The sequence below is a fragment of the Hydra vulgaris genome, chromosome 09, assembly GCF_038396675.1.
Source record: "Hydra vulgaris chromosome 09, alternate assembly HydraT2T_AEP".
NCBI lineage: Eukaryota > Metazoa > Cnidaria > Hydrozoa > Anthoathecata > Hydridae > Hydra > Hydra vulgaris.
Window position 1 is genome coordinate 39,625,606 of NC_088928.1, and position 16,192 is coordinate 39,641,797.

The 16,192-nt window shown below is 26.1% G+C and overlaps 1 protein-coding gene across 1 annotated transcript in view; it reads left to right on the forward strand.

Moving 5' to 3' along the window:
• Window positions 1-15,880, forward strand: part of LOC100205037 (sorting nexin-32) — a 77,297-nt gene extending 61,417 nt beyond the window's left edge. The window contains exons 11-16 of the mRNA XM_065805673.1: window positions 4,266-4,305; window positions 12,355-12,537; window positions 12,679-12,742; window positions 12,856-12,905; window positions 14,570-14,605; window positions 15,440-15,880. Of these exons, the coding sequence (XP_065661745.1) occupies window positions 4,266-4,305; window positions 12,355-12,537; window positions 12,679-12,742; window positions 12,856-12,905; window positions 14,570-14,605; window positions 15,440-15,490 (424 nt within the window). The 3' untranslated portion in view covers window positions 15,491-15,880. The remainder of the gene's footprint in view (window positions 1-4,265; window positions 4,306-12,354; window positions 12,538-12,678; window positions 12,743-12,855; window positions 12,906-14,569; window positions 14,606-15,439) is intronic.
• The last annotated feature ends 312 nt before the right edge of the window (window positions 15,881-16,192 follow it).

Below are 16,192 nucleotides of genomic sequence, written 5' to 3' on the forward strand. Positions count from 1 at the left end.
ATTGTAGTGTGTTTCTTTGTATCCAAAAATGAACAATATTCCATTAATGTGTTGAACACACCAGCTGTATAAGATGGATCCGTTGATTCATTGCTTTTGTTTGTTGTTCAATAAAAGAGAACTTATGTTAGTTTGAGGATATGATGGAGCCTGTAGTTTCTTTTTCAATTCAATCAAATGTTTGATGAGTTATGTGGAAACTCATCTGTTGGTTTTCTTTTTTGTTTCATCTTACCCTTAAACTTTAAACTGGAATAGGTTGTGAACTTTGAATTCGAATGGGTTGTGCTTTAAAAAAACCCAACTCCTAATTTTGCAATGATCTTCGAGTATGATGATGAAAGTAGACAACTTATTTTTTAAACTAAAACTTTTGTTAAAATAAAAATAAATAAACTTCCTCATACTATAATATAGCTATGAAATTTATAAAAATAATTTTTTTAACAGCCATCAATGAAAACATTTTAATAAAAATCATTGGGACGATATCTTCTCAGTTTTTATCAAATTATTTAACACAGACAAAGTCCATTTGACTGCGGGATCTACTTCATGAAATATCTCATTTAATGTGGTAGTGCAAGAAGTTCTGAGTTTGACACCCACTATGTCCCTGTTAAATTCATGCTCAACTTGTTTCTCTGCTCAGCAGCCTTGTTTTCAAGGCATGTCTTTCTTTGTTAAAGAATTGTAACAACAATTTAAAAAAAAAAAAAAAAAAATAGAGAAAAGCCTTCTCAACTGTAGTGTTTGAGCCTTCTCAACTGAAGTGTTTGAGCCTTCTCAACTGAAGTGTTTGAGCCTTCTCAACTGAAGTGTTTGATCCTTCTCAGCTGTAGTGGCTTTATTTTGGGAAAGTAAATACAATAAAAAATTTAAAATGTTAATTGTATATTATTAAAACAAATTAAGATTTTGTAAAATTCAAAATAAAATTTATAAAAAAAAAAAAAAGATTTTAGGAAAATTAAATTTATATGTAGACAAACTCAGTTCAGGTGGCACTGGCTCATCTAATAATGCCAATACTGTATGTCAAACTTTTTTTGATGTAAATTTGCGACAAAAATTTTAGATTTTAAGGCTCGAACTAAGTGATTGCAAATTGCAATATCTGGAAATGTTTCTGATCATTAAATTCTCAGTTTATTAAAAACCGTTAACACTGTTTTAATTTCAATTTATGATATTGGGGGTCATCCATAAAGGACATCACACTAAGTTTAACTAATGGCATGAGGTAGGAGAATGTCGGCTCTTGTGCGCAGAGATTTTTAGAGTATTTTAGTGCCTTATGTTCAATAAAAATCTCTGTGGAAGAGAGCCAATAAACTTCTACTTCTGGTTAGTATTTAAATTCTGAATGACGTCCTTTATGGATGAACCGCAACTGCAAAATTAATAAAAGTCAAAACTTACATATTATTAATTATTTTGTTCTTAAACACCAGGTAGTTTTAAATCATTAAAATTGATTTTTTTCCAGGGGGAAAGAATTAATTAAAAATTAATTAATTGATAATTAAAATAATAATAAAAAAGATATATTTTAAAATAAGTCATTAGAGTTTTTTGTTTGTTTGTTTTAAAACCTATAAAAAGTGAGGTTTTTATGTATTTTTCAACTCCTGTCTTTAATTTTATATACATTTCTGCTAAAGAGTTACGAGTATTTAATTTATAAAAAAGTATTGAATAAGATTTAAATAAGATATAATAGTATTTTATATCTTATATATATAAACCAATATAGAAACCGATAACTTTTAAAAATGACAACTTTTAGTAGCTGCAGAGGAGCAGCAGCTGGTTTAAAGAAAAAATCCAAAAATATAAAAATATGATAAACTTGCAACAGTTTTGTATAATCAGATCATTTTTCGGCCGCTTTTAATAAAATCTAGAATTAATGCCGCTTTTTGATTATTTCTAATCAGTTGACATGGAATAACCTTTGTTTTTTGGTTTCCAATAAGCCAATATCATTTTATTTTATAGATTTTAAGTAGTGTTAACTTTTAAATAACTCGACTGTCGACTAAACTGACTAATTTATTTTCTAAAGTCAACTATAATCAACTAATACATTTTTGAAATCAACTAAGTTGACTTAAAGTTGATTTAGTCAAAATATAAGAATTTTTTTTCAAAGTTCTGATAAAAGCAATAAAGTAGTTTCTATTCGCTTTTTGTTTTTTAACATTGTTTAAATATTAATAGAACAAAATAATATGAGAAAAGGGCCACTTCAACGATGGGACAATTTATTCCCAAGCGCCAATGGTCCGTCTTAAGTACCTGCTAAATATTAAAAAATCTATGCAATCATATTTGCAATGGAATTGTATAGATAAAATTAAATTTTAGAACTGCTCAATTTAATTTTGCCCCATGGCCTTAAAGCATGGCCTCAAGTCAGCTCAGAACGACCCTGCATGAAATAAACAAATGAACAAAAAATTAATGAAATATGTAACTGAAAGTTTAATCAGGTATATATATTGCTAATGCAAAATAAATTAAATATAACTTTAAGATAGTAACCAAAAAGTTAGGTACCATGTAAAAGTTCATGTAGTACATACTATTGTTATTATTGTTAAAACAAAAATAAAAGATTGAAAAAATTAAATTGAATAAATAGATATAAAAACTTTGGGATTATTAACTGACTAAATTGATTTTTAATCAATTAGTAGGACATCCATTGTCGATTAAATCGACTATTTGATTTTTTAAAGTCAACTAATTTCTTCTTTCAACTAGTCGACTTTTAGTCAATTTAGTCAAAGTCTATAACAACACTAATTTTAAGCATATTTTCAAGTATATTGTTTATTTTAAAGATATTAGGCGTATTTTCAAATTTATTAGCTAATCTATATTATCTATTTACTTTAGTTGTTATATTTTTGATTTGTTAAAATAATAAATTCATGCTGGAAAATAATAATTATTGTTAATATACAGTTTACATTTACAATTATAAACCAACTGAAAAAATTTAGGACCCCTGACCCAGACCCCTGTGCTATAAAATCTATATATATGTGTATATAAATCCATCATTCACATTTTAGATCCATAATTTACAAATAAAATGTTGAATATACAGGGTGCAGAAAAAGTTCCCGTACAAAAATTTAAACAGCAAAAATAGCAAAAGTTTTTGTACAAGACGAGAAACAAATTACACTTTAATTTAAAACAAAATAATACTAAAAAATACTAAAAGAATACAAAGGAATACAAAAGAAAAAACACACTATATATACACTACATATTGAAAGAAAACACCTTATAGATAATTTTTTTAAATTGTATTTTTGTACGGGAACTTTTTCCGCACCCTGTATATTTAAAATCCATAATTTACTAATAATATTCACTCTAATAAACAGGATATATCAGGGATATCAGGGATGCAAAGTCCTGTTGATTTTTCGGGGCTATGGAATTCAGATCCCTAAAAAAATTTTTCTTTTATAATTTTTTTGAATTTATTGTTTTTATGGATTTTTGAAAAACAGTTTATTTTTTTTAATTTTTTTTTTTTTATAAGTTGTAACAAATGGTTAGTTTGTCCCATAATTGCTTGGTATTGAAGGTTAATAAGTATAATTGAGTTCTAATGATAAAAGAATATACATATTTGTCCATATATGAATTAGTAAAATGCCTCTTTCTAATGCTGCAGTTTTTTTAACTATTTTATTAACCTACCACAGCTCTTAAAATAAAAATTTTATTTCGTACCAACTTATTATATTTTAAATCATTTCATGTTTATCTCTTGAAAATGTGCTGTAACAAGTGACAGATTGATGAAGGTTGTCTATTTTTGAAATTAATTTTCTTAAAAATAAATTTAATATGCTGTAAAATTTTACAATATTACAAATGCATCTGTAATATTGTTTGGATAGCATTAACAAAAGATTTTGAGAAGCAGTGTAGCATATCTAAACTGTTATGCATTCATAGCAATTTGTCATTTTTTCAAAAATAAGGTAACATTCCACTCATCATCATTTGTCTTAGAATTAAATTCGACATAAGAAAAATTATATATCAGCAAAGTTTAATATGTGTTTTAAAAATTTTTTACATGTAAATGAATCAAACCACTGAAGTTCCAAAAAAAATTTTAGAATTTTCAAGACTCCAAGCAAAAATAGAGAGTTCTGGTTCTGGTTTTGCATCCCTGATTCCTATATTGTTTGCTTATATGTTTAATGTAACATTGCGATTTTTTTTTTAAGAGTTTTAACAAAAGCATCAGAGTCTCTGGAGAAATTAAGGGTATGCAAATATTTGTTTAAAATTTTTTTTCTTTTTCTAAACTTTATGATTTCTAGATTATAAGTCTCATGAAAAAAACATTGCTTTTATATTTTTAAAACTTTCAAAAGTTTTAAATTTTGCTGACCTTTCAGATCAGCAAAATTGTTAAAAAATTTTTTTTTTTTAAATCAGTAAAGTTAACACACAAAAATGTTTTTTTTTTTCGATATTTGTTTTTTATTTCGTTCAAAGCTAGATCTTCTGTTCATCATATTAATTTTTGAGGTGGAATCTAATTATGTGATATTTTTATCTGAAAATTCCAGTCAATAGCCTAGCTGGGTGACCAGACTATTAGTAAGTGACTGGGGTTGATATTTGACTGGGGCCAGGGCCGAGTTAGATAAAAATTGCCAGAGGCTGGTTTGTGACCGGGACTGCATAAACATTTATACATCCTAAAGTATATTTTTTAATTCAAAATTCATGTCATATTTTGTATATATATGCATATACAAACATCATTATGATCAACATGATAATTATAATCATCATTATTATCATCGTCATGATGATGATGATCATCATCATTATCATGATCATCATTATGATCATCATCATGATCATCATCATGATCATCATCATCAACAGCATAAAAAAGGAAGGCTAAAGCCTGATGATGATGATCATGATAATGATTATGATGATGATGATGATGATCATGATGATAATGATGATCCTCATCATCATGATAATAATGATCATTATTATCATAATCATCATCATCATAAAGCTTAAACCTTCCACTTTTATGCTGCTTCTCTAGTATAAACAATGTAGAGCATTTTTTTTCTTATCAAAAGCTCATTCATATAATATGTAAGGCACTCTCTTAAAGTTTTCTTACTTCTACCACTACCATTTTCTGCTAAAGCTGCTACCTCTCTACATGCTGATACCTAAATTACTTTATTATTTTCTAACAAATGTTGTTTGATACAAGGGTTTTTTTAAATCTGTCTAAGATTATGACTCCTTTTCTTGTCTTGCTAGAGTCACACCACACATCCATCTGATCATCTTCTCTTTCGGCAAATACTACACCATATAAATACTTAAGTTTATATAACAATAAAAGGATATTGTATGCCAGCATCTAAATAAATAGTAAAGATATATGTTTATATCCATAATATGTATGCATAAAGTACATCTTGGAAGCTTTTATTACTTCTCTTCAATTTTAAATCAAACCTTTTAAATCAATTCTACTCCACATTTTTCACCATCTTGAGCAGTTTCTTAATTAAACATTAATCATTTTTTTCATCTTTTATGCAAGAACATCTCTCTTAGGAACAAATGTCCTTTTATTATTGCAAGAAGCCAATGTAAAAAGTCCTGTCTGATGTTAAGCTCTGTTATTCTCAGTTTACTAAATCTTGTATCTTATATCAGATGTTAGGTTCTAGAGACTTTTGGTTAGTCTTCACCAGTTTCATTAACTAAAGTAAGTCAAACATTTAATCTCTAATTCATGGGTCTGATCTTTTTACTTCTTCCTTAATAAAGCAGAGTTATTTGCAAAAAAATTTTCCTCTATTTTGACTCATGAATATAATGCCCATACTCTTCCTGACAGTTAAACAGATTAACCCATTGTTAAACATCCAAATCACTCTGGCTTTCAATGCTAAAGTTAATTCTCAACTAAACACTTCTACAGTTTGTGCTTTAGAATAGATTTACATCAAAGTCTTAAAAAAGTGTTCTCCAGAACTCTCTTCAATTTAAACTAAATTTTTAAAAAGTGCCAAGTAAGTGGTTCCATTTTTTCAAAACTCTAGAAAACACTTTGACCTCTCCAACAATTCTGCGATTAGTCTTCACTTTATCATTAGTTTCTTTATGTAAAGGTTTTAAGGTTATAAAACTATTTCTTTCTAACTGCAGTAGTAAAGTTATTCTTGAAGGTCTACCAGCTACTTTATTTCAAATAACTTTAAGGGTACCACAAGGTTCTATCTTTGCTCCTGTATTGTTTCTTATTTACAATAACAGTTTTCATGAAATCTAAATTGACTTTATTTTCTGATGACTCAAATTTATACTTGTGTCTTGACAAAATATCTTCACTTTTTAATTGCTTAGAACAAGCAGCCGATTTTAAAACTAATCTCTCTTCTGTAACAGCTTATGGTTTGCTGTGGCTTATGGATTTAAATTCTAGACTTAAAATCTGCAATTTTTGTTAGACAACAAAACTCATTTATTTACTGCAAAAAAATATTGCAATATCGTTGGCATTCCTATATTGACGAATAACAACTCTCTTATTCTTAGACAAAGTCTAAAAGCATATTGTAAATGTAATTAAACCTGCTTTATCTGCCAAGTTTGAACCACTCTGCCATTGTTGTAAGGTTGCATTTCTTTTTTCTACAAATACAATCATGGTCGATGCTCAAAGAGCTATCATCTCTATAACGATAAACTAAAACTCATTCTTGCTTGGTCTTTTATTCAACAAGTTGCATCCTTTTACTGTATCTGTCTCTTCATACTATAAGAACTTTTATTAATCCAGTTTTTTTCCTTGAACATCATAAAAAATCTTATAACTTTTACCCATCTTCATGTTTTCCTTTTTTATACAACTTACAACTTTTTAAGTCTTCAGTTATAGGCTTCCTTGTATTTTAACTTATTCTCTATTTTAAAGTAACTCATAATTTAAAAATGGTTGCTTGCAATCTTGTTGGAAGTAAATTAGAGTTAAAAATATATAAATGTATGCCAGTATTTAATAAATAGTTAATGTAAGGATAAAATTATAATATATAAAGTATCATAAATTTTTTTCTAGCCCCGGCTTTCAACCCCTGCTAAATCTTATAATTTTGCTGGGGCTAGGGTCCGGTTTGCAAAAAGTCTCTTTTTTAGCCAGGGCCCCAGTCACTTACTACAGACAATTGTTATTTGCAAAAGAGTATTTAATAATAAAAACATATTTTTAATTATATTTTATTTATCGTAAATATTTAAAGTAACTTTTTAAAATCATTTAGACTATTTATACACTACATTGCATTATATAATTTTACTGTATTTAATTTTATATATAATTTTACTGTATACAATTTTAACATAATAGAAAGCAACCCACTTGAATTAAATTGGACATGTTTTTAAAAATGTTTTTAAAATGTTGTGGTTGCATTTTAAAGCACTTTTCTTTTAATTCAAATTGCTTATGCATCATTTTTATAAATGTTATAATTGTGTTTCAAATCATGAAAGGTTAAACATTATTAATGAATCACATTTAGAATGTGAATCATTAATAATGTTTAACCTTTTGTTTGTCAGATAAAATAAATATTTAAACTTTTTTAAACAAAAGGTTAAACATTAATAACATGACGTGAAAATTAAAAAATAATGACATAGCGTGAAAATTAAAAATTAATGATATGGTGTGAAAATTTAAAAAAAAAAAAAGTTTTTGTATTTTAGATTAAATTTAAAATATTAAATTTAAAACAGCTAGTTTAAATTGATTGAAGATCAAGCAAGAATAATAAAATATTTTTTTTACGTTTTTTTGTTAACTAGTTCATTTTAATTAAATAGTTTTTCATTATTTGTATTTTATAAGTTCGGTAAAAAAATTAAAATATTGGACTCATAATCATTGTGTTCTTAAAAAAATTACTCAAGTAAGACATAAGCAATATTTCAGTCACCCAAAGGGCGATCAGGAAAAATCTTGGGTTACACCACTGACTTGCTTTAAAAATAGTACTGACATATTAGTTTCTTTTAACACTATGTTGACTGGGGGTCAACTGCCCCTGCTTATGAAAACCCGCACTTCACATATTGAATTTTGATTTAAATTAAAATTACACTAAATAGTGTTGAAATCTTTTGAAAATAAATTAAACTCCTTTCTTTAAACCTCCTCTGGCTTTAAATATATTTCAGATTTTAAAATAGACAGTTAATTGTAATTTTGTATAATCTTAGGATCTTTAAATCTAAAAGGGTGTAAAAAACTTGAAACATTAACACAGTTAAATCCATCAAAACCGCTATTATTTTACCCATATCTGATAACAGTTTTCTTTTCAAAAAATTTTTTTTGTCATTTTTATCAATCAATAGGAGATCAACAGTTTTGAAATAATGATCTTCCAGATTGGTATTGTTAGGAATAATGAAAAAGATAAAAAAAGACTTTAGAAAATTTAGCCTACGGAAAAACACACTTAAACTGGTAGAGCGTTTTTTTCTGTTGCAAGTTTTGCATTTCAACTGTCAACAATAACAGATATTTCTTTTCGAACACAAGAAACTATTTTGTCAGCAACAATTTTTGAACTAATTAAGCATTTTGAACAGTTGTTTTTTGGTTGCAAGGTGCTAAAGATCAGAACCAACTATTGACAGCATTCTCAGCAATTTATTTAATTTCTTTTCAGTCTTTTTTATTAGAATATACTGAATATTAGAATCACTATAATCTTACACCCTTTTAGTACAACCTTTAGAAAATATAGGACTAAGACTAGAATTCTTTTATGATTTTCTTAATGATGTTCTTTGGACTGATGTTTTTCATCTCTCTGTTAAAAATAGCATCTACTTAATAATTTCCGAGATTCAGACAGAAATGAACAGTTGTATAGAGATATTACTTAGAATTGAACCTAGATATATTTAGTGAAGCTGTTTTAATACAAGATAGTTTGTTAGATTATTAAATAGAGCAAAAATCTTTAAGGGATCATAGTCAAATGAAAGAAGATTGTTTTAAATTTTTATTTCTTGGATAAATTTGGTGAGACTAGAGCCAATATAAGTTTGTTTTGGTCAAAGAAGATTGTTCTGGCTGAAAAACTAAAGCAAGCAGGTATTTTTATAGCCACAAATTTAAATGTATATTTAAACACATATTTGCAGTTAGGACTTCAAATTAAAACATACTAATAAATTCTATTCTTTTGTATGAAAAATTAAACATTCATAAACCCTTGAATAGTATCAACTTATTTGTTTGTTGTCTTAAACAAATTGATGACTTTCTTAGCACTTGAGTGGTAAAATTGTGGGCTTATCTGAGGATTTGAATTCTGAAGTAATATTTGCATACCTTTATAACAAGCTGGATAGAATGTAAGTCTTTATTAACAGTCCAAAGTGTTGTGGCTATAAAGACCTTTAAATACTTTTTTCAATTTGTTAGCACAGTGGATCATCTTCTGCTTTTTGCTTTGGTCAGAGCTGATTTTCAGATTTTGAAAATATTTACCACTAATAAAAAAATAAATATTTTCTCACATAACTTCACAACAGAAACAACATCACTTGATGGCAAAAACAAACCATCACAATCTTTCATATTTAAGGAAAAATGAGATTTCTCATAGGAATGTTTGTTTAACAAAATACTATGTAATGATTAAGCACAAACTTTATAAGAATTAGTATCTATTAACTCTTTGACTATAAAACCAGAAGTATATCCCAATATTGTTTCTTTGTAGCTAGACATTTGAATTTTATCACAGTACAAAAAAATTATTTTAAAGTCAACACTCTTGATCAAAATTATTAACAGAACACAACCTTTTGCTCTGATTAGGAGAAAAACAATAGAACCATTAGAATAGGGTTCAAGCATTAAGCAGTTGGCATGATTTGATCCGATTTCTCAAATGACTTTAACTGCACTACATCAGGATTGTTATTGTAACCATTCACTAATGCAAATAAATAGCAATTCAAGATGTTCAAAATGATTCAAAATATTTTCAATAAAGTATGTTGAATCACTTGCTTGAACTTTATTTGGTAAAACTTGTGTGTTTTCCAATGCTCTCAAGCTAACTAGCATAAAAACTGATATATCAAGCACACATACAGTATAAGGTTTACATACAGTAATATCTATACTAAAATCACAATAACCAATACTTTTGTTGTAAGTTGTACTGTTTTTGATTGTCATAGCATAAATAATAAAGGCACAGTATTTAAAGTTAATGTCTGGTTTCTATTTATTACCGTATGAAAAAACCTCATGAAATATAATAGGATCATAATTTACAGGTAATATCCAATGTGATATTGAACTGTCAACAGGAAGACACAACATTTGTTAAAGAGTGTTATATGTGGAGAAAAAATGAAGAGATTTTTTTTTTACTTCATTGTATCTGGTGATTATCTGTGACCTTTTGGTTTAACATTTTGATAAGAAAATTGATTTTTGATGATGAAGTTTGGTTTAGTTGGTAAGCTTGAGCCTTTGCCCTGTTGCTAGAAGTTTGCATCCCTTTCTCTTTTCTAAAAATACTACTGTGGTTGCTCCTCAAGATTTTGTTTCATCAACCAAAACTCAATAATGCATGAGTCATTCTTGTTAAATTTTTACTGTAACTGTTTCTTCATGCTCATTAAACTTTTATTAGTTTTTTTCCTTGGACATCAATGCTTCCGAATTCTCCAGTTTTCATGTTTTTCTGACCCAAATAATTTACAGTTTTAAATCTTCTCTAAACTGTTTTCTTGCTCTTTTCTTTTGTACTTTTTTGTAATTGCAAACTCAAACGTTTGCAGCCTTGTTAGAAGCATATTAGTGTTAAAAAAAACAAAAAATAAACTTTTATAAAATTTAATAGAATTAAAGACCTGCACATAGAATGAAATAATAAATGATCTAAAACCTCTTATAGTTATGCAAAAAAAAAGTTATGTCAAATTTTTATAATTATGCATTTAAGCGGATAAATAAATTATGTAAAATCTGTTATAACTATGTATTTAAAAATGAAAAATAAATTATGTAAAATATTCAATACCCATTTGGACTAAAATTATAAATTATGTAAATCCTCCAATATGCATTTAGACTAAATAATAAATAATGTAAAACCTCCAATATGCATTTAGATTAGTTTTAAATAATTTAAATGCCTCTGTGTGTATATCTCTGTCTGTGTGAATGTATGTAAATTAAAATAATAAATTAAAAAAAATCTTTTTGTTATGTATGTTAACTGAAAAAATAGATTATATGTTGAAATTAAACTTTGCATAAGTACATATTCTTCCTTCCAGTTTATGAAAGCAATGGTTAAGCCCAAATGCAAAAATTAGGAAAATTAATTAAAACACTGATTAACAATGTTGGGCCTTTTATAATAGTAAACACTTCACAATTGTTTTAATAAAAATAAGGCATTTTTAGTTTTTTCAATGCTAGTATTCATATCTTAAAATGTTGTATTTTTTTGTTGAGGTTAAATTAATTTTTTTGTTAAGGTTGAATCAAGTTAAACAATTTGTTCTTTCCATAAAAAATAATAATAATATTCAAGTACACTTTTAAAGATATTCTTTAAAGGTTTTCTTCATATATATATTTTTAACACTTGGTAAATTTTAAGTAGTCTTTGAACATGTTAAATGAAAAGTAATTAAATTTCTCAAAAACTTGATTGATATCATATTAATTGATAAAATATTAGATACTATAAAAGTATACTTTTCTAGGAGGAAAAATTTTGTCGTTATGTGCTGTCTATGAATTCTTAAGTTTACTGTTTCGATGTAAATTAGAATATTTTGAATAAATGAAATTGCAGGATCAAGGATATATTCAACTACTGATGTTATTTTGATGTGCACTTACAATTTTAGCATTTGTTTTGTTGAGTTTGCAGATTTTATTAGAATAATATTATTTTAAATATTAGTGTTAAAAGTAGCTGAAAAGTAATTCTGAAATCATGCGAAGCATGGAATTTTTTTAATATATATTTTTTTAAACTTTTTATTACTGTCATAACAACATGAGTTACTTTAGTTTTTAAACTCAACTTAAGTTGTAACTGGTAACTACCAGAGTGATTTTGTATACTGAAAAAATCTTATTAACTTTACACAAACCACTGATGTTGTGTATTTACTTCTTAATTATCAATTAATGATTGTTACTCTGAATATTATCTTATAGTTCATTTGCTGTGAAAGAATAATATGTATATTTGTATTTAATAGAAACTTGAAGGACGTATGGCAACTGATGAGGATTTAAAATTAGGTGATCTGCTAAAGTATCATATGCGAGACACAGAGGCAGCTAAGGGACTTCTTTATAGGCGTATGAGGTCGCTTGCCAACTTAGAGAATGCTAATAAAAATTTAGACAAAGCTAGGGCTAAAAATAAAGATGTTATGGCTGTAAGCAACTTATTATGTCATTATTAATTAATTCAAGGTGATTTTGCTGTGATTTTAAAAAATATCACCAATGGTTTAATAATATACAATTTCAGTTTTTTATAAAATAAAATTCTTTATGTTTTGCAACTTTTACTTAAGGCTACTTCAATGCAACAAACAGCTAATGAGAAGTTTGTAGCACTGTCTGATACAGCAAAAATTGGTATAAATATTTTCTTTAAATTAATACTTCAAATGTTTTTATTTAAAATGCAGCCCTATTTTTATCTTATATTTGAATTCGGTTGTACTACTTTTGTTATACATTATTTATAGAACTAGCCGATCTTAAGAAGAAAAAAGTTTCTCACTTTAGAAAAAATCTTGTAAGTAATACTTTATTTACCTAACAATAAGTTAATTGGCAATTTGGTTTCTTAAAGTAACTTTAAAAATAAATCATAGAAGTATTATTATCATTAAGAAATGATTATCTTTTAAGATAACCATTTCTTAACAATAATAATGTGTAGGTACCAGTCCTACACCTTACCAATCTAAAGTTAACTTTAATACTTTAGGGTGATATTTCCTTAAAAAAATAATTAGCTCACCATTTTCTAAAGTATTATTTAAAATATTATGAAGTGTTTATTAAATAAACTTTATAAAATTTAACTTTAAATGCTCCTATTATCCACTTAAGTATTATTTAAGATATTATGAAGTGTTTGTTAAATAAACTTTATAAAATTTAACTTTAAATGGTCCTATTATCCACTTATCCATGTATTTATTTGTCAAAAATAGTATAGCTGCTATGAAGGAACTAGCTCTAGATTATGCGTTAAAAACATTAAACTCTTTATAATTTGTGCGCTTAAATGTTATAGCGTTATTCTTTATGAACTGGTCATTTTTGTAATAAATCATGTTTCTAAATCAATTTTGATATTAATATTAATTTTCCGTTAGTTCCTTTAAAGACCAAGTTGGTCTTTAAATAACTCACTAAAAAAATGATATGCATGTAATAAACAAAAGAAGAAAAAAGAAAAGAAACAGAATCAAAAAAGAAATAGTTAATGATACTGAAAACAATGAAATTAGCCAATGGTACTAAAATTAATGAAATTTGAAAACGTAAAAAAGTTACTTGCTTAAGCCTGTTTTTATTTATTCAAAAATTTAATTCAATATAATATTTTTGTTATCTATGTTCGTTTTTTTTGTTAAAGGTTAACATAAAGTTGATGTAGCAACAAGATTTTCCATTTATACATTTATAAATCATTATTAAAAATCAATAAAAATATATTATCATACAATCATCAGATAAAAAATTGATAAAAAAGATCAAAACAACTAAACGTAATTCTATTTCAAACTTTTCGTATGAATTTACGTCACTTATGTTTAATCTGGCCTGGCTACAAGTGATAGTTATTTTACAGACTTAAGGTCGTTCGAAATGTTTATGGGTTTTGGCGATAAAGTTTTTAAATGCATTTTCGTTAACTGTGTTGAACCTTAATATGTTGAACCCATTACAATCTTTTATTATTATTATTATTATTGCTATTTTGTTATTATTATTATTGTTATTATTATTAGTGCGTGTTAATATAAAAAAGATTTTGAAAATGTATATAATTAATTTATCTATTATATTTTTGACATACTTGCTGTAAATTCGAATTAACCAAAAAAAAAGTTATTCGATTTTATTTCAATCAAACCTGGCTTTTATGCAAAAAGTATTATCTTAAAGCTCCGTTAACCTTTATCTTCAATGCTTTTTTTTTAGTTAACATAGTGATCAGCGAAAAAAAAAACATTGAATAAAGTTTATCCGACCGTGTAAACATATTTAACAAAAAAAATAAAAATTTATTTTTAAATATTTTAGTATTATGACACCTGATTTATTTCTGTAAAAATATATGATATCTTTTGTAAATTTAAATATGATTGAATCAAAACGGTTAGCAATGTTGCAACAATCGTTAATTTGTTTTTTTTTTATAATTTTACTTTGAAATTATTTCAGATTGAGTTGGCGGAGCTGGAACTAAAACATTCTAAGGTAACAAATTTGTTTAAAATCTTTTTAAACATTAAACACCATAAAATGCTCTCAATAGATATTTTAACACATTTTAAGTGAATAAATTCAAAATAAATTCCTAATAATAAATTCAAAATATTCTTATGAAATTTTATTCATTTTTTTGTTACGGAGTTATTAGATTTTTAAAGAGTTGCATTCTAAAAGTGCGTTTTTGTAAAAATGAACCAAGTCCATTTTTTTCAAGATAAGTTTTTTTAACTTTTGGATGCTGTATTGAAAAAGGGTACAAATCTAACTGTGTTACTATGAATTTAAAAATTGTTCATCACCTTAATTAACGATTACAATATTTTTGATATTCAAAAAATACTTCGCCGGATCATCAGTTTTTTTATTAATAAAAAAAGTATTAAAAATGAGCCTTTTAGAAAAACTTCTGATGTTTCCAGTTTTTATGTTGCTTGTGTGTTTCAGTTTATCAAATTTTAGTCGATAAAAGTGAATTTTTTTAATACTTATTCGATTCCTTTGATATCCACCGATTAATCAGTGTACGTCAATTTAATCTTCTAACTAATCGTTGCCACTTTCCCTGCTGTTTGTATATTTTACGGAATATGTATGTATTAATACAACAAAAATAAAAAAAAATTAAATAATTAACAACTATTTGATTTTTATCGATAATTATTGAACAAACAGCGTAATTTACATCACAAACAGCGTAAAAACACTTGGTATAAGTATTTTGAGATGCAAACTCCATTACAAAAAGTGTTTTAAACTTTATTTTTATTTTTACTTTTTAAATACTATATTTTTTAAACTAGAAATGTTATTTTTTTCAAGGCACAAGTATTGTTGCTTAATAGCAGTTTGGTTTCGCTACGAGAAATGTGATGGATGTTTAAACTCATTTTTATTTATTATTGGTTTTTTAAAATATATTATCTTGTTTCAATATTATTTTTAGTCAATTGAAAATTTTATAGTCTTATTTAGTCAATTGAAAATTTTATAGCCTTATTAAGAGATGTCAAACTAGATTTTTATTTAGTCTTTCGTTTTTTTTTTTGTTTTTTTTTTTAAAGAAAAATAAAAACCGATCAAAGGATTTTGTAAATTTCTATGAAGATTTTGTAATTGACCGTAATAATGATAGTTAATTACGATCATGTTTATTAAATATTTCTTTTTGATTATTTTCTAATTTTCGATTTTGTTATGTAAATGTTAATAAATATGTGCGACAGTTGTTTTCTTTTTGAAATACAGAAATTTTATTTTGTTTATTGATTTGTGTAATGCAAAAACATAAAAAAACTGAACTAAGTGAGATTTGATATTTGTCTTTGGCTTTACAGCAATTTTATACGCCCGCGCTTCAATGTAACGACTAGTAATTAAATTTTTGATATCTCCATTTAAAAAGCCTAATTACTAAACTAGTGTTTGTCAGCGAATAACTTTTTTACAATGTTTGTTGACTTGTATATTTTATGTCATACTGGATTACTTTTAACATTGGCCGCCTAACAAAGCCAGGCTAAGCATATTAAAATAGCCATTACTTTTAATATGAGTGTTCACAAAATTTAAAAC